This window comes from Sturnus vulgaris, chromosome 6, assembly GCF_052056855.1.
Source record: "Sturnus vulgaris isolate bStuVul1 chromosome 6, bStuVul1.hap1, whole genome shotgun sequence".
Lineage (NCBI taxonomy): Eukaryota > Metazoa > Chordata > Aves > Passeriformes > Sturnidae > Sturnus > Sturnus vulgaris.
Window position 1 is genome coordinate 3,055,396 of NC_142248.1, and position 21,472 is coordinate 3,076,867.

At 41.9% G+C, this 21,472-nt stretch overlaps 1 protein-coding gene across 10 annotated transcripts in view; it reads right to left on the reverse strand.

Moving 5' to 3' along the window:
* TSPAN4 (tetraspanin 4) overlaps positions 1–21,472 on the reverse strand; it is a 416,360-nt gene that overhangs the window by 45,081 nt on the left and 349,807 nt on the right. For all 10 annotated transcript variants that reach the window (XM_088166703.1, XM_088166706.1, XM_088166705.1 and 7 more), the window contains 2 exons: positions 18,563–18,754; positions 1,138–1,212 (listed from right to left, as the gene is read on the reverse strand). In XM_088166703.1, coding sequence (XP_088022829.1) covers positions 1,138–1,212; positions 18,563–18,754 — 267 coding nt within the window. The remainder of the gene's footprint in view (positions 1–1,137; positions 1,213–18,562; positions 18,755–21,472) is intronic.

A 21,472-nucleotide genomic window follows, 5' to 3' on the forward strand; every position in this document is an offset into this window, starting at 1 on the left:
AAGTAGATGCCTTTACTCCTGTATGATGTGTAGATCTTTCTGCCAAGAGCTGACAAGTAATTCAGAATCCAATAATGCATACAAGTAATTTTAAATTGTCCTTTCTACTGTAACTACCTGGCAAGTTAATTCCATGTTCCAGCTACAGAACACTGTCTGGCAACCTAGATCTTTAAAGTCCTTCAGAAGTGCATCTGCCAATCACTCACTTACATGACTAATACATAATCACTCATATCACTAATATAATACTAATTATAGTAGTAATTTATTTATTAATGAACACGGTGTTGTTTTTTTGCTATTACCTTTCCATACTCAAAGAAAGTGTTTACCACTAATGTACCTGATGAATGTTAATTCATGATAAAATTTTGCCACCTTCCCTGTGATTATTAAGTTCCCTCAGTCTTCAATTGTAAAGGACTTTCATTGAATAAGCAGGTGGCACACAATTATACCCTTGTTTTGGATTTATTCATGTGAGATTTTTTAAAAGAAAAGGATAATTCAGATAGGCAATAATGCCCTCACAGCTGAAGGAACAATGGTTAAACATAAGTAAAATTTGAAAGCACAAACAAAAGCTCTGTTTATTGAACTTTTATGCATTTACCTTGGCTTTCCACTAGGCTCTGAGTACACATGTACTGCAAGGAGCAATATGGAAAGAGAATGAATTTTATGCCTTTGCCTGTGCTGAGGACACTTCCTTTTTAACAATATCAATGTGGCTCTTATACCATAACCATGTTTTTTTTAAATTATGGGTATCCCTTCCTACATGCTCCTAGTAAGGTTTGTTGGCTTCTTTGCTTTTTTTTTTGTGGAGTGTTTTGGTGTTTGTCTGTGGGCTTTTTGGGGGGTTATTTTTGTTTCCTTTTTGTTGTTGTTGTTGTTAATGACAGCTGCACTTGGCAGTAGCTGTGACCTTGAGTTGTACACTTGAGCAGGCAAGGCAGCCCAGTCCTGCCAGGCTGCTTGTGCATTCTGAGAGAGCTCCTTCTGAGAGGAGTGTCTCAACGAAGACAGAATCATGATGTGCATACCAAGCCAAGTGCTTCATGATTTATTTATAGGGAAAAGGGGGCATATAAATTTGCTGAAGGGGAAAGAAAAATGAAGAATTTGACTTACCTTGTCGGTGTAGACGAAGAACAGAATCACAACAGTGAGCTCCAACAGAAATATAATTAACAGCATGATAAAAAACTGTCAAGAGAAGAAAGGACAGGGGATAAAACAAAAGCAAAAGCCATCAACATCTATTTCAGCTTTTTCTGGATGCACAGCAAGTACATTCAGCAGATCATGCAGAATGGGGAGTGGGAGTCATACAGGCAGCAGGATACAAAGCTGCTGCAGCTGAAAAAGCAGGTAAAGGACTAGTCAGGAAACACCATGCATAGGCATGGCTCATTTATAGCACTGCTTTCACTAGAACAGCCTAAAACCCCACCAAGAACAAGCCAGTGCTCTCTTTGACAGCAAGCCTTGAGGAATCTTCTCATGCTAGGTTTTCTTCATTTTCCCCCACACTGGATATTAGTGATGATATCCATGAAATCCACAGCTTAACTTCCCATGGCAAAAGGAGATAGCCTGGGCCATAAGTAATAAAGTCATAGCTCCTTTCAAGGGTAATTGAGGGATCAAGGGGGAAGTGAAAGGTGTACCAAGTTAGCTTTGTGAGCAGTTTCAGGGAGCTACACAAATCACCCACGAGTTTCAGCTGAAAGGGGCTGATTTGTACTGAAGACATCAAAGCAAAGTTGGGCCACCTCTCTTTCTTCTCATAAGCCACGGAGCTGCCCAAAACCCAGAAGTCAAAAGCTCAAAGCACTGGATAAAAAGCTTTTAACACGGGGATTTCAGGTAGATTCTCTAAAGCTCTGATTGACTTCAGTGAGAGGAACTGCTGGCAATGCCAAACACTTCTGGGAAACCACATCAAAAACCATATTTTGTTACCATGCTGCATGGGGCTGCAGCAGCATCAACACAGCACTTACAGACTTTAGAGTGAGTGTTATCAGAGCATTAAATGATAAGGAGTTTTGCCTAGATAGGTAAAGGAGAGAGTAATTTTGGAAACTTTTTAGGCCGAGGCAAAGGTCCAGCTCCCTAAAACACAAAATTCACACACTTAGCAACCTGTAAGGCTGGAATTCTAATACTGAGCAACACCAACCTAATTGGAGTCCCATTCCCAAGAGAAAAATGCAATTACTGTCTCTTCAACCACAAGGCTGCAAACCTATAAATGTTTAATAGCTACTAAGCCTTTATCAGAATTTCTGCACTGCCTGGTAAGCCAAAACCAAACCTTTGAACCCATGGATTTATGTGACTGAATGGAGGGCAAAAAGTCACAAAGGGGAAAATACTTTCCTTCCCTGGTACAATTACTGTGTCTACAGAAGTCATTGCATTTTGCCCAATGAATCTTAAATTATTTATTTTCAAATTTTCATCACCAGTATTTTTACACCTGCCTGACCCTAATACTGGATCCTATTACTGCCCAGTTTTGAATCACAGACCTCATTTGTGCCTGTGATCCAAGCTGATTTCCATATCATTACCATCCAGCACTGACCTTTTGTATGGCTTTCCAAACCTGTCTTGGTGCAGCTTGCTTATTTTTTACAATTTTAGCCTGCTGCATAGCATTAATTGAAACAGGACAAAGCATATCCCTCTTTGCAAAGATGCACAGACACTTTGGTCTATCTAGTTGGCTGTAGAGTACTTTTTTGCTCATCCATAAAAGCATCACTTTTCCAAAAGGTGTGTCTGAACACCATTTTCTCCCTTTGAAATTCCCTGGCATAGACAGGATTGCATGAGACAATTTCTAGAACAAAGGAAAAAAAAAATTGTGTGTTATCTGCTATATACAGTGATCAGCATTTCCTACCACAAGACCTCAGTTTCATCAGCTCATCATTTTGCCAAACCTTAATTGTCTGTGCTGATATATTCTGTGCTTGTTTCTGCCGAAAGGATAAAAGCTTTTGGAAAAACGTCAAAAATAGCACTCCAATTACTTCCAAGAATGAAGCAGGGCAAAGTATGCTATTTTTCCCAGGTTAAATTTCTGGTGCTTTTATTTGAAATCCTCTCATAGTGCAGTGCTCAGAGCAGGGACCTGACACAGTGCAGCTCCATTTCAGGCACAGAAATTTCAGCCTTTTGTCTCACCCAGCTACGAGTGGATGTTTTTGGGAAAGTTATTAGCTTTCAAGAGTCTGCATTTCACACATCATAGAGATGAGAGGGATCAGCAGCTAAAACCTGCAAATCATACACCCACATGGCTCACACACAACCAGACAACACAAAAACCATCCCACAGATCTCTTCTGCTCCTGTGGTGCCTTTCTGCCATCTCCCCAAAGCCAATAACCTCCAGCCCCACTTCACAGGACACGACCTGGAACAGGGATTATGTCCAGGAACTGGAATAAAACATAGAGATCTGTTTCTCCTGTGCTCTCAAGAAAGCTTTTCCTCCCCTCTCTGCACACAGCAGCATGGAGAGAGTACAGATGAAACCACGAGTGACTGCAGGAGAAAGGCCATCCCAAGTAAAACATTTTTAACAGCAGCTGGGGAATGGTTTGGCTTAGGTCTGGCTACAAGTTTTAGAAAGACTGGTCCTACAAGCAGCAGACAATCCAAGTAGGAGACAGAGGAGCCAAGGGACACCTGTCCACATGGATACCCAGAAGGAGCAAGGCTTTTGAGAGGGTGGTGGCCTGGGGAGGGCCCCATGCTGGAGCCATGGAAAAAAAGAGCAAGAAATAAAGAGTGGTCATAAAAGAAAAGCATCCTGCACTGATCCCCACGACTGAGTATTATGTGCAGGGAATGAACTGGAGACCATCAAGGGGAAAGGAAAGGTGTCTGGAGGGAAGTTGAGGAGTTTTCTCAAGGATGTCATTATTTCCTCTTAATTGGCAACAAATGAAATGAAATTTCACATCTCTAGAGTATTTTCCCCTCCAACACCAACTCTGCTAAAAGCTACCAGCTTCAGACTGGAGCAGGGAGCTGCTCCTGCCAGCTGTGCCATTGTGTCCACCAGCAGAAGGAGGCTGGACCTTCTGGGAGATCCTGACAGTGCTCCTGCCTTCCCCAGGTCATACTAAAGAAACAGGCATCAGAAAAGATGCTAAAATTATGGAGTCAAGCACTCAAAATTTAGGAAGTACCAGAATAAAAATCCTCTCGGTGATAGTTATATATCATGTCTGAGTTTTTCCCTACATAGACTGAGAGGATCCTCCAAGCTGGGAATTTGGTTTTGTGCACTGTAAATCTTGGAAGCCATACAGTGAACCAAAACTAATGTACATTGTTCAGAAAGTCAAAACCTAGATAAGGATTATCCTTTATCCCCATAGAAAAATATTTCGGTTTTATATAAAGTATCTAATTCTATCTTTGTTTGTACATTTGGAAACACTGACAGAACCCACACAGCTGTATCACAGAGCCCACACGGCTGTATCACAGATAACTAACAAGTATTGTGAATCCCCAGGAGTGCAGACAGCAGAGACCTGCTGTATCTTTTATTACAAACGTTAATTAAGTGAGATCAACCCCAGCGTGGAGGCTGCACACTCATCACCTGGTAAAAGCTACAGGCACTTGAATGTCAGCTCACCTGCCATCCCCCTTCCAAAGAAGAGCTGTACCCGAACCCAAACCAGCACCTTGGAAAGCAGCAACCAAGGCTTCAGCCTGTGCTGGCTGCAAAGCAAGGCCAGCACACTGCAGCCCATCCTGTGATCCACCACACTAAGGGGCATGCACGGGTACCTGCATGGATACCTGCATGGATACCTGCATGGATACCTGCACGGATACCTGCATGGATACCTGCACGGATACCTGCACGGATACCTGCATGGATACCTGCATGGATACCTGCATGGGTACCTGCATGGGTACCTGCATGGATACCTGCATGGATACCTGCACGGATACCTGCATGGATACCTGCACGGATACCTGCATGGATACATGCACAACCTGCTCCTCTAGTCCACAGCACCCTCCAACAAAGGTCACTTGCAGTTCCATCCTCAGTATTGATGCCCAATCTAGGGCCAGACCCAGCCTGGCACACACCATTCAAATTCAGAAGGCAGAAACAGGAACTCACTGCCCCTAAACCCCCACCACACCTGCTGGAAACTCTCACAGCTGCTTTTCAACTGAGTTCTCTCACTGTGGTGATAAATACTGAGAAGAATAAAATTGACTTTTGTTTGCTTCACTGGGGCTGTAGGCTATTGGTATAATAAAGATTTATGCATGGAGAAACAACAATCCTAAAGCAAAGCATTCATGTGAAACTCCATAAAAAAAGATTAATCTGACCTTGTACAGAGAAATGCTTTACCATACTACCTATCAAACAGTGGGATGCAACCCAGCAGAGGTTCAGTGGAGAGGTCCCTACTGCATAGCTTTTCATAAATTACACCTGAAATAACCCCACAGAAGCTTTGATGAGGAGGGAGGTAAGGTAACACCCTTCTGTCTACCACTGCTGATTTCCAACCCCTAAGAAAACTAAGGCTGGCTTCTCAGCAGCTACCTTTATATTCTACAAAGCCTTTGCCTTTCCCACAGATTCTCATTAAAGGTGTATGGAAAGGGAAGTATGCAACTGCTACCAAAGCTACCTCATGGATATGTACCACCCTCCTGCTGTCAGAGAGAAAAGTCTGCTAGAGGAGAGGAGGTCCCAACTTTCAACTCCACCCCCATTGGATCTGTACCAGGCTTTTGACTCACTACTTCCAGTTTTGCTCATTCAGGCTGTTGATACAACTGGAGAATCCAGAACTGCTTAAAGCCTGTTTCCATTGCTGCTCACACAGGCACAGAACAACAAGTTAACTGTATTTCCATCCCAAACAAACAGGATTCCCTGGTTTCTCAGATGCTACAGACTCTCTGCATGATGACTGACATCACACATGAATACACAGGATCGGGTCATCTGCTTCCCCACTGCCTCTCCCTCCCAAACCTTCTCACTAGAAGGATCATGTTGCTCAAATTGCCCATCTCTCCATGTCAGGAACAGCTGATCTTCTCTCAGTCTCCCAAAGACAAAAGTGACCCAACACAATGAAAACCAAGGTGTAATTGTCGTGTTAGCCTCCAAACAGAAATGTGATACAGCTGATGGCAAGCTCGAGGCTGCTGTGTTTCCACTGCTTGCTGAAGTAATGATTTAGTTTGGTGGGGGGCTGTCTCAGAAGGGGACAGTAGGATCTCAGTGTGCCAGACCTGTTTCTCAACTTAGCTCATGACAGGAGACAGAAGCTTCTTGCAAAGAATTATTCAAATCCTCTTCAACAAACCCCAAAGTACTAGGAAGACCTGAGAGCCAACTGTTCCTTTCAAACAGGGACACATTCCAAAACAATTTTAAAGTTCATGGCCTAGCAAATATATTACTTCCACCAGACTGCATACAAATTAGCATAACCTTCCTAAGAAACTGAACAAATAACTTCAACAGACAGCCTGTGCTGTTTTCCATCACATTTGAAGAGCCTGCAAAGTGGACAGTTGGCTTCTTTTCTGACAGACACTCTGAACAGGGAGGTTGCTCCTGGAAAATGCTCCATCAAGGTAACTGCCCTCCACCTGCACCAGCCCCCAGGATGAAGAGAAAAAAATATGGAAAACTTACAGCCAGTCCTTCCTCTGTAGCATCAACTGCAAGTTTGGTACAGTGATGATACAAATGATGCAAGCATTTTGCCTTTTAGTGAGGCTGCATTACAAAATCCTCACTGATCATATTTAATTTTACTATTTCATTTCACTTCCTAATGAATACACACCCCAGTAGAAGAAATCACAGACAATTCTTTGGATAAGAAGATAGTTGGCCTTCATATCCTGGAAGGGTCATTAATTTGTCTGCCTGCCCCTAACGTGTACACACATAACTCTGGTGCTCAAGAATGAACCAGCTGTGGCTGCTAGAGGCTCTCAGAATCACAGAAACACACAGGCTGTCAGTGATCTTGGGGACCACCCCTTCCTAAAAGCACAGTCAGCTACATGGAACTGTCCAGAGATGTGCCCAGTCACCTTAGGAGCATCTCCAAGGATGAAGATGGACAGTCACCCACAGCCTCCCTGGACACCTTTTTCCAATACTTGACTATGTTCACGGTAAGAAAAATAACAAAAACTATTCTGCATCTCTAATTGGAACTTCCTTTGGTTTTAACCTGTGCCTGTTATCTCTTGTACCATCCCTGTGAATCCTTCCAGAAGGATAGGATACATTCCCAAAATATAAAGCTATATTTTCCTTATATTGTACTACAAGGTGGTTGAAGACATGAATAAAACATCATGTGCCCCACAATTATCACAGTGGCTCTCCACTGGATCCCTTTCCTTCTGGAATTCATGTGCCTCTTCTACTGGGGAGCTTTAAATTGGGTTAAGTACTTTAAATGCAGCCTTTTTTTATTCTGGAAGAAGGTGTCATTCTTCTCCATGTCAAGAAATGTAAAGGAGTGTGGGGCTTGGTATGGTCCACAAAGACCCAATTATTACATTTATCATTTTATTCTGATTTGAGACAAAGGTACATTTGAAATATCTTAGCTTGGTTTTTAGATTGGAATTTGATATGAACAGAAAGGCTGTCAAAGGTAACCTCACATCCTGCACACATCCTTCCCTTCTTTTCTCATCCTATATTTGATACTGAAGGTGTAAATAATATCTGTCCTTTTTGAATAAATTATGTCAAACCTTTACCTGCTAATGGAAAGAAAATGAGCTCTATCCCTGCTGAAACCAGGACACCTAGAAATCCACAGAACTCCATTTTAAATTCAGAAGAACTTAATGTATTTTATAGGAGCTACACTGTACCATGCTGCCTGAAAATTTAAAGTTTTCCTCAAATTTAATATGCTTTGCAATTTTTCTATTATTTTATAATGGATTATATTATTTATATTTAAGTATAATTTAATGGATTGAGTGATGGTCTCATTAGCATGGTTGGCTTTGTTAAAATCTTTTCTCTTCCTGCAGAAGTGTAGCATCTCCATGCCCAACCTAATTATGATGACAGATGCACCAACAAACTTTGATGCATTAGCTGAGCACCAAAAGATGTAACACTGTCAGAGGTTCTGAATGCTAGAAACTATTGCCAAATTTACTGCATATTCCACACTTCAGAAAAATTCAAGCCACCCAAAAAAAAGTCTGAATCAATGCCAGCATTGCCACTGAGATAGTGAAAAAAAGAGCTCCAGGTACTGGAGAACTGCCCACTCTTCATAAAGGTCCTGCATTTTTGCCATTGTTGGATCTGGCTTTGTAAACAGAGCAATATGAAGTTCATCCTCAAGCATTTTCAGACTTCCCAGAATAGTTTTTTAATAACATATTGGTACTTGACTTTTACAGAATAAAAACTCATATGGTACAGATTTTGTCAGCACTCAAAAAAACCCCAACAAAACTTTCTTCCACTTTTGAAAGCAAAAGTGTTCAATGTATCACTAGTTCTCACAAGAAGTTTGATTTAACATAATTCCCTGAAGGCATCTTGATCTGATATATTAATAGGAAGTAGGAACATTATGAAAGATTCTCTTATTTTTTAAAAAAAATTCCTTTGATTTTCTTTTCCGAGGTACTGAGCAAGGAGGAGAGAACAGAAGAAAAAGTGCAGTGGGAATTGCACTTAGAAGTGACTTCCTCTGCAGCCTGCAAGACTGGTACAGAAAAAGGCAGAACAAGAAATGACAGGACAGTGCCCAGACTGCAACAATAACTGGAATTACAGTCAACAAAATCCCAGTGTACTAATCTACTACATGAACCTCAGAGCAAAAGGGAAAGGGCAGTTTGTTTCTAGCAATTTCCATCACAGTGCACTCTGATTGCATGTCCCAGTACCAAAGGTTTTGCTGGCACTCGGTCTGAAGGCTCCTTTGATTAGTTCCATGCATTTGCTCCTACTCACTGCCCTCTGCAGCACCACAAATGTTTCCTTTCTGTCCACAGCATTTATACTCCTTGAATATTTGTAGATTTATGTCCCATCTGAGCCCTCTCTCTCCCATGTTGTGCATATTTAGCTCTTTAAGTACTTCCTTGGAAGTAAATCTCTTTAGTCTCGCAATCATTTTTTTTTAGCATAAAAATGATAAGTTTGCTCATAAACTGTAAAAAGGCAGTAATGTATATGAGCAAACTTCCCAACAGAAACTCCATTATGAAAAAGTCATGTATCTAAATTTGGTTCATCAGCTATTATTCTCTGAAAGCCTTAATGGCTAATTCATTATGATTGTGACAAAGCCTTTCATGCCTTATGCCTGCTGGATATATAGTACAGCTCTGTTTATGTTTGGACTATATATTTTATGAATGTGCAAAAACTCCTGCTGATCAATAAAGCTCAAAGAAATCTGCAGTAATTATTTCTGGGAAAATATACAACATATGCAGCCGTAACACATTAACAGTGTTTCATTTTAGTCTCATTACTGCTTTCAGTTGGAATCATTCAGTCTTACTGCATTAGTGAGTGAGAGTTGAGAGACTTGATATTCCCATACTATGCATCAAAGAATTTTAAGTGGTATTTTATGGCATCTGTAGTATATTTTCATGTTCTGCAAAAGCTGACTCAAAATCAATGAAGTGTCATCAAATGTTAGTCAGGTCTCACTCTCCTATCACAACAGAGGGTGGGTGCAGGCCCTTAGCAGATCACAGGCTCCTTAGTGCTAATAAAAGTCTTGCTGGCCTTTGACTTTCATAAGGGTTGCTTCATTTCTTCTGCAAACCTAATGCAAAGGTGTGACATGATCTGGTGTGATTTTATACCAGTCAGGAGAGAAACTCATCTTCCTTGGGAAGTATGAGTGGCTGAAGAAGAAAATAAAACATCAGAGTAGCTCTCTCAGGTCCCTGTGCCACTCCACTCATGACAAAGCAGCTGCTTGAGTCCCTCTAACACAGGTAAGGGATACAGTCAATACAACTAAAAGGCTCTGGCTTGGCTTTAGTCCAACCTACTCCACCTGTGGTAATGCCATGTAATGTTCTTATTTCTAGGAGTGTCTAAACAGTGCCTAGAAACTGTGATGTATGTGTGAGTGAAAGAGATGGTGAGAAGAAGATGGGCAAGGAGAAAATAAAGGACAATGTAGAGTATTTTGTCTGTATTTAAATTCTACTGCTGGTTTTACCCCCAGTTTGGGGTTCTCAAATGAGCAACATCAGCAGCTGCATCAGATGCATGTATGTCAGTCTTGTAGTAGCTAAAAAAATGGAGAAGCAGGCAGTGTGTCCTACCTAATTTAGCCTTTTAGCTGGTAATACTGAGGGTCTGAAATATCTATAACATCAAATCAACTCTGGCTGTACCTTCTGCAGTATCAGTGATTTACACAAACTAGCTTCCATTTCTTTAACTCCAGACTTATATTTTTCTGAGGTTCAGGTAATTCTACTACTTATAGAGAAAGAAGTCAATCTTGCTCTTCAATTTAGGTTGCTTTACTAAGGTGGTTAAAAATAAAAAAAGAATGACTGGGAATAAAAGCACACATGCTGCTTTACTAAGCCTATTGCTTTCTATCCAAGGAGATAATCTTATTATTAGGGAAAAAAGATATAGCAAATGTTATGCTCAAAACTGACATGAATGTCTGGGCTGGCAAGGCACACACAGGTTACCTGTAATTGACTTTCAACATGAGAGTAATTCTGTTGTCTTTCAGCTCTTGCAGGTGATCCTAGGTCTGGATTTGGAAATGGCTCAGAGCCAGGCTTCTTTTGAAGAACCTCTGGCATGTGAGAAGTTGGTTGAATATTGAGACAAAAGATGGGAGAAGGGACACTTTGTAGGTGACAGGAGAATTTGAGCCTGCACAGACTGCCAGAGAAGCTGATATTGCTAATGGACTTTAACCAACAAGGAGTTAGGAACTCAAACCCTGATAACCATTTAGACAAAGAGATTAAACCTCCAGCTGATCTACATTAGTACAGCTCCCCTGACTCCTGCACACACTGTATGATGGCCATAAAGCAGTGTCTTGGCACTACAAAAAGAAATGGGGACATCAGGAAAACGTTCTTCCCTGACCTAACAGGCTCCTCAGGGAAGCTGGTCAGAGTTCAAGGAGTTTCTGGATGACACTCCTAGTTGTATGGTTTAGTTTAGTTAGGTAGTCCTGCAAGGAGCATGTAGTAGAACTCAATTACTCTTATGGGTCCCTCCCAACTCAATATTGTGTGATTCTGTAACTCAAATCTCACCAGGCATGAGTGGTATTGCATCAGTCTGTATCAGAAAATTAAATATACCCTATGAGGTAAGCCCTTCCTACACACTGACCCTAGGATCAAGTCTAAAACCAGGAGGGAAGGAAACTTTATTCTTTCTCTCCTCGGTTCCCAGATCCTTTAATTAAGTGCTCCCTGAGCTGAAGAAAAGAAGGGAGGAAGGGGAGGGCTCAGACAGGTTCCATCCTCTCACGAGTTTCAGTACCAGCCAAGCAGGAGAAGCTAAAAACTGAAAGACAAGGAGGAGCAGATTCTTCATAACAGAGACAACCAAACTGGGGGAGATTGGTGCTCAGTACTTACAGCCCAAGCAGGCAGCAAGCTGGAATGTCACATGCAACACAGCAGCACACAGAGAAGTGATACACATCGTGTGTAATGCTCTCAGGCTGTGTGTATGGCATCTCTCTGGGCTCTGCATTACTTGCTTGCTGCTGTGGCTGCAGCCAGCACTTCCCTGATTTTGCTAGTTTGATTGCTAAAACACCAGCTCATGTGCTAAACTGGAATGAGAATCTACTGCTTGATCTGTAGCATTAAATTACTGAGATGAAGTCATTTACAGGCTGTTTCTTTCTCATTTAGTTGCTTTGAAATAAATTCCCTGTCACCAATGAAGTTTCAACCGTCAGCTCTCTGGATCCAGTGATACTACTGAAAACAGTAGGGCTTTTTAGTTTCCTTTTCTTCCTACTCATTAACTTTTTCCTTATTTTCTTTATGGCTGTTTCACTTACAGATGAGCTGGCTTGAGTTCAGAAAACTCTCAACAGCACAGTACAAAACACCACGGGCACTCATTTTCCCCTTGGACTATTCCATAAATGAGAATCTTTTGATGTCTGGATAGTCACACAGATATGTATATAGCATCAGTGAATTCCACAGCTGATCCTGACCTAATATCAAATTTTAATTCTGATTTTATTCATTCCAGCAGCTGTGATGAACTACTTGCTTATTAACACGAAGTTATCGTTTAAATTAAACTGAACACACAGATCTGCCTGTTAATGATTACTTTCCTTTCCCTTCTCATTAACCGTTGTTTCAGCTTTTCTACAAAAAAAAATAATCAGTTATCCACAAATCAGGATATACCAGAATAAGGGGAAGTGGGTGTATCTAAGCCATTTTGTTAATTAACAAATTTTTGTTAATCCTTGATGTGATGAAACATACCCAGCCATGGTGCTTTATAAGAAGGCAGCTGGGTTTGGATAATCAGAGAGGAATCAGTATTTTGTCTGTTTCAAGCCCTTTCCCCTTTCTAATTGATTCTTGTGTAGGTCATGTGTGGAGAAGGATCCCCTCCTCCTCTACCTCTTCTGACTGGATTATCTGCCATGCTGCATCCCAACCAGAGCAGAAGAATGTGCTCTTACTACCAAATCATTGGAGGGGGAAAAAAGTGCCACAAAACCTGAGGGTGAAATAAAGAACTGCCTATGAATCTTATTTCCTTCTAGGACATGGATTATTATTTAAATTGCAAGTGTCTGGAAATGTGGAATCTATACATGTGTGCTGTAACAACCACATGGAGATTAAAATCTTTCCTTCACATAGGGCCCCATACTGTTTTTTATCAGTATTCCTATGATCTCCTGGACCAAAAGTAAGTCCCTATTTGCAAAAACACACACACTAGCCCACGTTCACAGATCCTTTCTAGCAGCTTCTCTAAATGTTCTGTGTCACATTTAACTGAAGGCAGTGCTGCAATCAGGCTGATCAGCTCAGCTGGGAGAGCCTACAGTGTTACCCATGGAAAACAGCTACGTCTGCCAATTATAATTTTCAGCAGAACAAAAAAAAAAGACAAGTAATTTTGCTTTGGGATATTTATTTTTCATTTGGACACAATACATATGATAAAAGAAATCAAACTTGTCATTACTATTATGGAAACATGGAGTAAATGCTTTTTAAAGGTCACTGAAGCACACAGGATGGCCAGATATGTTCTGATGTAATCACAGAAAGATGATGAAGGCACTGAGTTGAGATTTAGACGATTTGGGTTTGCTTCATGGCTCTCTACAATCTCCCAGTGCAGCCTATGCAAGGCACTTCGTTTCACTTTGCTGCAGCTCCCTGTCTAACGAGGATAATAATATTTTCCATTTGTCTTACCCAATTAGATGGTAAGCTCTACTGGTCAGGTACCTCTGCTACCCAGGAGTTTTATACAGAATGAGCATCCTCATGGGCTGCCTGCAGGGGATACTGCAATACAGGTAATAAATTACAGAACCCGTCGTGATTTCATGTCTGGAGCTGAGACTTTCAACCTGGACTATCCATGGAATATTGAATGACCTTTTTCAGGGCGAGCATACAAACACAGGTATCTGCTAAACATGTACAAAAGGCAGAGAATTCAGGCAATTTAGCTCCTCAAACATAGATCTTAAGCAATTAACCTAAAAGATAATGTTTACACAGACTCTTAAGGATCAGCTGGGTCAACATTTGAGCTTAATCAGGCATAAATCTCTTTAGCACAGAGAAATGGTTTGTTCAGGTGTCCATACAGCACCTGCCTGAAGTCAGCACCACGATCAAAGCACCACAACTGCTTGTGTTTGAGTGGCAGAGCCCAGTGGTGCCTCAGCTCCTGCAGGACCTGCCCTCGGTGGGAAAGCACACACAGTGCAGTGGGGTTAAGAGCACACAAGCCAAACGTTCTGGTAAAATTCACAGCTATGATGGATATGGCCAACAGCTCTGAGGCACATCAGGAGTGTATTGCAATTCCAAAGGGATAATCAGCAGAGATGGATTCCTAATTTTGTATCAAGACAACCCATAGAGATTTGCAGTACAGCTACATGATCCAGCAATGCAGGAGCAAATACCTATGAAAGAACATCAATGGAAGTCCATAAATTAACCTTCTCAAGTCAACCTCCTGGCTTATTATCCCTGTCACTGGTTCAGGACACTGACCCAACCCATCAGAACAAAGCTGCCATTGTCTAACTACAGCTGAGCTTGTAGCAGGGGGACTTCAGTCATACAGTCTTGAGGAACAATGCTCACAGAAAAGTTAAACAAGCCTTACTGAAGCAGGAAAGCACTGTTTGCCTACTTCATTCAACAATTTGCATCTATATTCAGATGTAAGATTATATATACCAGGTTGCACACTTATCTCAAGAATGCCCGTTGCTTTGATTTCCCTAGGGAAATCTAATAATGGAAAAGTTTATCTTCTTTCACACTGTAGCTGGAGCAAATAAGAATCACTGCAAACACCCATTCTTTGTTCACTGACATCTTAGAATGACAGCTGTAAAATTCACCCCATTTATGTATTTTTGCAGAATGCATAAAATGGTTGAGGTTTTTTTTTTTTCTTTACACTTTTAGATTTTCCTATTATTCTATTCCTCTGAATGTAGAGAAATAGGAATGGCCTGTTTCATAAGAGATTAAGGAAGCACTGACTTTACATTTTCCTGACTTTATATTGCTACTGAGTAAAGAATATCTGCAGTGGACACCAGGTAATTCCTTTCAAGTCAGTAAATCCGTGAAGCTTTAGACTATCTAAACTCCCAATTCAGAGACTTAATGTGGATCCTCCTGACTACTGCACACAGATGTGCTAAAATCCCATTTACAAACTGAACTTTACTTCTGCTTTCCATCTCCTTTCCCCATCTGTCCTCTACTTCTCAAAACACTTGGTCTGTTCTCCCTTCTTTCAAAAGTCATTGGCAAATGCCAGAGGAAAGTAATTACTACCACTCACACCTAACACCACAGCAGCCTAATACCAAAGAGCTTACAGGTGTGCTCTGACAGCCCAATACAAATGTCACATGTGCAGAACACAAAGATACATGATCAGAGTCTCACCTGCTCTGCATCTTAGTGTATAAAATGTAAATAGGCTGAAATGTCTCTCTGATACTGCTTACTTCCCATTCACTCAAGCAAACTCGGTGGGAAATCTCATCCCTTGTCACATCATCAGACAGCAGCACTATTCCTAAGGCAAGACCTTCACAAACATCCTGTGTGTATTGTCACACAAACCTTTGCAACATTTTAGCTTCTATTTCTTGCTTTCCTTTTCTTAGCATTTCCATTAATATCTTTTCCATGTTTTTAAGCCCACCACAAATCTGTAACAACTGCTTGCAGACCTTGTCTAACTCCTGTCTATCCCAGTTTCCCAAGTTTGTTTAGTGCTCTGAGTAAACCTGGTCTAGTGAAAGGTGTCTCTGCTTATATCAGGGGAGTTGGAATAACATGATCTTTAAGGTCCTTTCCAACTCAAATCATTCTGGGATTCTAGTGCTGGAGTTCAACAAATATCAGGAGGTGAGGATGAATTACCCAAATGCATTATGCAGGGACTAGTCAACACAACCAAACAGCCTCCATCTTTCCCTCCTAAACACCTGTGCAAACAGACTTCAGTTTCTCCATTTCTACTTTCAAAGCTCCTATTTCCAAAGGAAATAAAAACTTTACAAAAAGTTAGCTGAAGCAAATGCTTCACAGGAAGATATGGTGGCTGCATCACACACGAGCTAGACAACTACTCCAGGAGTGCCTGTCACATTTGTGGCAATGCCTTCAGGAGACATAAATTCAGTTCCAAAAGCAACCTTAGCTACCACCAGGACCAAGGCCAGAAGTTAAATGGCAGCCAGGGAGATGTTGAGAGGAGTGTCAGGACTTGATCTGGGAGCAATTGTTAAACACTGTGTGACACAGACACACAAGGCTGGGAACACTTAGGAGCTTTCCCTTTACAATTTAGATGGTAAATGCTATTGCAAGCCAGCTGCAACAAAACAATCCTCTTAAAAAAGCAGATGTAGCATTTTCAGGGATGTTTTAAAAACCCAGAGAAATTCTGGAAAGAGGTAATTTTCATTTTGGCAGAACACAGTGTTGGGAACACCTGTACAATAAGAAAAGGATGAAGGGATGTAGCAACCACACACTCTAAGAGCAGCCCTGGCTTGATATTCAGCAATTTTATTCAAGCATTTGTTTTGCTATCTGTCTTACCTAGAAAAACGGGAGCTGGCCAAAACCAAACGCTCCAGCCCTACACTTGGAAACACTATTTCAAACACAGGTCAAACAGATCCAGCAACCTGGGGAAAGGAAGACTAAGAACAAACCTGCATGATAAGGCTTTGCTCCCACATACAGGAGCTGCTACCACCATCCATTTCTCTTCTAAAGACATGAGCATAACAAAAACAACTCAGAAGAGCTCAAAAATCTCACTGGTATTTACTGACAAAGTACCAATGCAATGCAATGTGGAAAGTTACTCTAGACTAAAAAAAAAACTGAATTCAACGTGGACTAATGAAACTGTATTTCAACCCTCTACAGCCAGGCTTATTCAGAATTAAACTAGGTATAATCAGCTCTAACATAACTCAATTTTGAAGAAAATTGGGTAAAATAGAGGCCACATTGAATAGCTACAGTACGGAAAGGTAAGGACAGGCAGACAGGGTGAAATGCAAGCACCAAATCAGATCAAGCTTCCCATTCTCCTGTGCAGAGACTTCCTAAATGAATTTGGATTCCTTTGCATTACTTAACTTGATCCATCAAGTACAGTCCTTACATGATGCACTGAAGGACACTGGATTCTGAGTGCTGTGTAGTGTCAGGAGGAGCAGCACCTGCATTTCCATCTCCCAGGGATGCCCAGCTGGGGGTGGCTGAGTGCATCCACCCTGGCTGGGCAATGATGGCTGATCAAGGCAGTCTCTGCCCTTGCCAAAAGGACAGATGAGGGACAAAGAACCACAAGACATAAAAGCCTTAAAAACTCTTCCAGCACTGAGGACTGAGTGCCAGACCCTGACCTGATCCTGACACACAAGCAGGCACTGCTCACTGCTGTCACACCTGGACTAGGCCTTCAGGAAAGCACAAAGTAGGTGATTAATTTTGCACATATAAGCTGTACCATTAGACTTTGCACCCTGTGGGATCCTGCTGTATTGGCATTGAAGCTGTAATCCATTAAATCTGTCTGGGCACACATTTCCTCCACAAAGTGTGCATTTATAGGACTGTTAAAAATGTCAAGGACTTTCAGCTTCAGATTCTGACTTCTGACTTCCCAGTTTAGATTTTCACTCATATAAATGCCTTAATTTCCATTTATATTGTCCATTTTAGTTCCAAGCCTTTACTAGCCTAGACTGAACTAGTTCTGACTGCCTAAAAATCAGCAGAAACTACTGATTAAGGCAAGGGCCCTGAAAGAGTCCCCTGTTGAGGCTTGGAATCTCAGTCACTTAAGAGCTCTCTGGCCTTGTGTGCCTTAACTCATTCTGTAGTGCCCAGGGAAAAAAAATAATATGTGAAGTATAGTAAGGAACAGCCTTTTACAGAGGCATCATTAGATGATCAGCTGAGCTACAGCTCCTCTTCACTCTGAGGTTTGCCAAACCCCATGGTAAAGTCCTGGACTTGAGCAGCAAGACCACCTTACTTCCTGTCCTCAGCTGAACAGGATACAAAATACACACTAACAGCAACCACAGAAGGTATTCACTGCTCCTAAATTTCTCCTTTGAGTGGCATCAAACTGCATTTTGATAAAATACACCAGGGATGTGGCTCAAGCTTCTGTGAAATCGTGGACAACTGGCACCTTATTAATCTTTGATTTCACTGCAGTCTCCTTGTGCTGGCACCTTTGCTTATTGACATCTCAGCTTTTGGAGAGTTAATGGTTGGAAAAATCAGCATTGTCGAACCTGAAGGTCTTAATTTTCAATTTAAAGTAAAATCACCCACTTCAGAATCAATCTGTTTCCTTCCTGCATTGATGTTCCTACCCAGGACTTCAGATAATCAGTCCCACCAGGGCAAACATTGGGAGTGGATTGTTATCAAAGCTGAGTGAAAAATAATTTAAAGATACACTACCAAAGATGTCCTCATAAAACTCTTCCTGTTCTCTGAAGAGTTCGAGGACACTTAGAGCAGCACTACCAGCCCCGTTCCTGCAGGTCTCACCCTCCACAGACAGCGTGCTCAGGAGTGACCTGGCAGCTCCTCACTCTCACACCCTCTCACACCCTGGTGTCCCACCGGTGTCTGCTGACATACAGGTCACTGCAGCATGCACTGCAATAGCACCAGCACCACAAGACAGCAAACGCTGCAGCGGCTCAATACTCACACTCAGCAGGAGGCACTTGTTTTCTTTGATGGCACCTATGCAGCCCACGAAGCCAATGATCATGACAAACGTCCCTGTGACGATCAGGAGGTTGGCAGCTGACAGGGACGGGAAAGAAGAGGAGAGGGTGGCAAAGTTCCCTTGGGTAACAGCCAGCCAGATGCCTACACCAAGGATTCCACAGCCTCCCAACTGGGAAAAAAACAAAGAGAAACAAAGAAACTCAGTTATTGTAGCCACACAACACCAGATAGGAAATCATGGCAATATGGCAGTGGAGCAAACCAGCAATCACACCTAATGAGAAATGATCTCTCCCTATGGCACTTTCAGTAGGAAAAACAAAGGGGAAAGAAAAAAAAACTTATAGGGAAGCCATCAATAAGATGCAACGCCCAGATTTCCTAAATCAAAGACACAACTGCAGATTGCAGGTCTTTTGCTCTCTAGTGAAAAAGCAGACACTGAGTAAAGGATAAATTCCCAAAAGGTCAGCTCCTGATGGGATTTGAAAAAAATCCCTGTCCTATTTAGGTAGCTTAGAGAACTGCCCATAATGGTTGAAGCATTTTTGATTCCCCATTCTTCCCATCCCTGACACATGCCATAAACAAGCCTTGCCAGAGCATGCCCCTGGCAGGACACCTCATACTTCTTAGTTAACTCTCCTCTAAGGTCAAGCCTCTCCTGGAAGCATGAGAGCATTTAGAGTGTAAGGCAAAGAGGATTTTGCATTATTATTTAGTCACACAGCACAGCATCACTTAGGTTTCTTTCTTTCCTGCTCTCCCTTTAAAATAACCAGTTTTTATTGAGTTTATAATTGCACTTTATTACCCAAATCAATTAAAGGCTTGGAAAGAAATTGTGTTCGTAGAGTAGTAAGCCAGACATATGCAGGAGCATATCCACTAAATACCTGCATAAAGTAGATGAACATAAGGCAGCTCATGAACCAGGGAAGGAAAAAGATAGAGTTAATCCTGAGGCAGAGCTAAACCTCAGAAATTAAACACAGAGGAGAAACACAAAAGCCAAAGCAATTTCTTACACTAATTACTAAGGTTGTCTCTTAATGCCACTGAATTCCTCCCCAAATAATGGACAATAAAAGCAGCTGTGTTTTAAGGCAGCATTCCTCACCCCAGCTGCAAACCAGTCTGTTTTGTTCAGAGCTAAGGAACCAAGCTATAGCTCACTACAGGGTACCTCAGCTGCACCAACCTGTGCGTCTCCACTGAGAGAAAGCAAACTCCAAGACACAGGGGCTCCAATTGCCCCATTTAGGAATATTTTGCCTATTGCAGACATCTCACATGAGTGTGTTCACCTCTCTCAAGTACCCTCCTACAAGTGCCAGGGAGGGGCAGTCCCTGCCCTGACCATACACCCTGGAAATACATCCCCTTTATTGCCACTTACAGAACATGGTCGTTAACACTGTTAAAATGATTAAAGAATAACCAAGGGAGAAGAGGGGGAAGAATACTCAGAGAAGGTAATCCACAGAAAATCACTTAGGCTAAGGGAGGGGATATAAAGAAAAGCTACCATCATGGTCCAAGGAAAACAAAATGGAATCCTACAGGAACAAATTCCCTAAAGAGAGAATAAAACTCTGAAGGTCTGCTGAACAGAACAGCATCAAAGAAGATGTCACAAACACTTAAGCTAAAACCACACTGGTCAGAGTGCTGAAATGCAGTCAGGAATAGCACTAAACTGGCTGAGGAATGGGATGAAAAGCAGAAATGCACTTCTGCCTCTTCAGTTTGGTGGATGCTTGCCTCAAGCCCAGCCTCAGAGCTGCAGGCACGGGCAGGCTGCTCCAACAGCCCAATTAAGCCTAATGAAGGTGGATGCCCAAGAGCAGCAGAGCCATGACCTTGCAATACATTCAGCTCTTATCTTCAGTTCTTTGTTCTGAAGCAACTCACCAGCCCCAGTAAGAGGCAGCTTGTTTCATCACCTTTCATGCTCCCCGTGCTGCTACCCTGCTCTGAGTGCACCAACACCTACAACCATCACTTGTATTACAGCAGGCAAGACCTGCTTGCCTGCTCCTCCATCATCCACTAAATTCTTTACTATGCACAATGCTTAACGCTTGAGACACTGTCTCCTGGATGTCTGAATTCAGCATCTCTGACTCCAAAGTCATTCTTGTTTACAGGAACTGGAAATTCATCAGTGGCATGAAACATCAGAAAAGCAGGACACAGTTCATGCAAAATGCCATCACTGGGGCTGTAGCCATTTAGATCAGAGATGAATATTTCAGCTCAGTTGTCCAGAAGGAATATCTCACTACACTGCCCTTGATTCAGAGATACCTCTGCTCTCCAGCAGCTCATTATATTCCTATTTTTGAAAAGATAATGCACAGCTCTTCCTTAGGTTGATTGACCAAGGAATCCTTTGAACATTAAATCACCTGGCTCAAACTGTATTTCATAATATCAGCACACATTACTGGAGACTGCTCCACCTTAGTTCAGCTCTGCTCCTTTTCCCACACCAGAATATCTACTCATGGTCCCCAAATAAATTTACTAAGCTGTCAGACCAGGCACACCAGGAAACAGAGGCTGTCCTTAGCTCTAGACTAAACTGCTCTTTAAAGCCCCCTTTTTTCCCCAAGGAGCAAAGCACCCCTGCAAGTTTCCATCCAGTGGCCTTTTAACACTCAAGCACCTGGTTAAGGAAATGTTTAAAGACTCAAGACCCACCAAGACAGCCACAGGAGCCTTTCCAACAATAGTCAAATGTTTTCTACTGCAGAACATTCAAAAAGCTTGCTCCTCACCCCCTCTGCCCTCCATTCTGAACTGAACTGCAAGGTAATTCCCAGTCTGAGACCCAGGGATTAGAGGCATCACATTTACTTAATCTGGATCAGAGCCAAGAGAA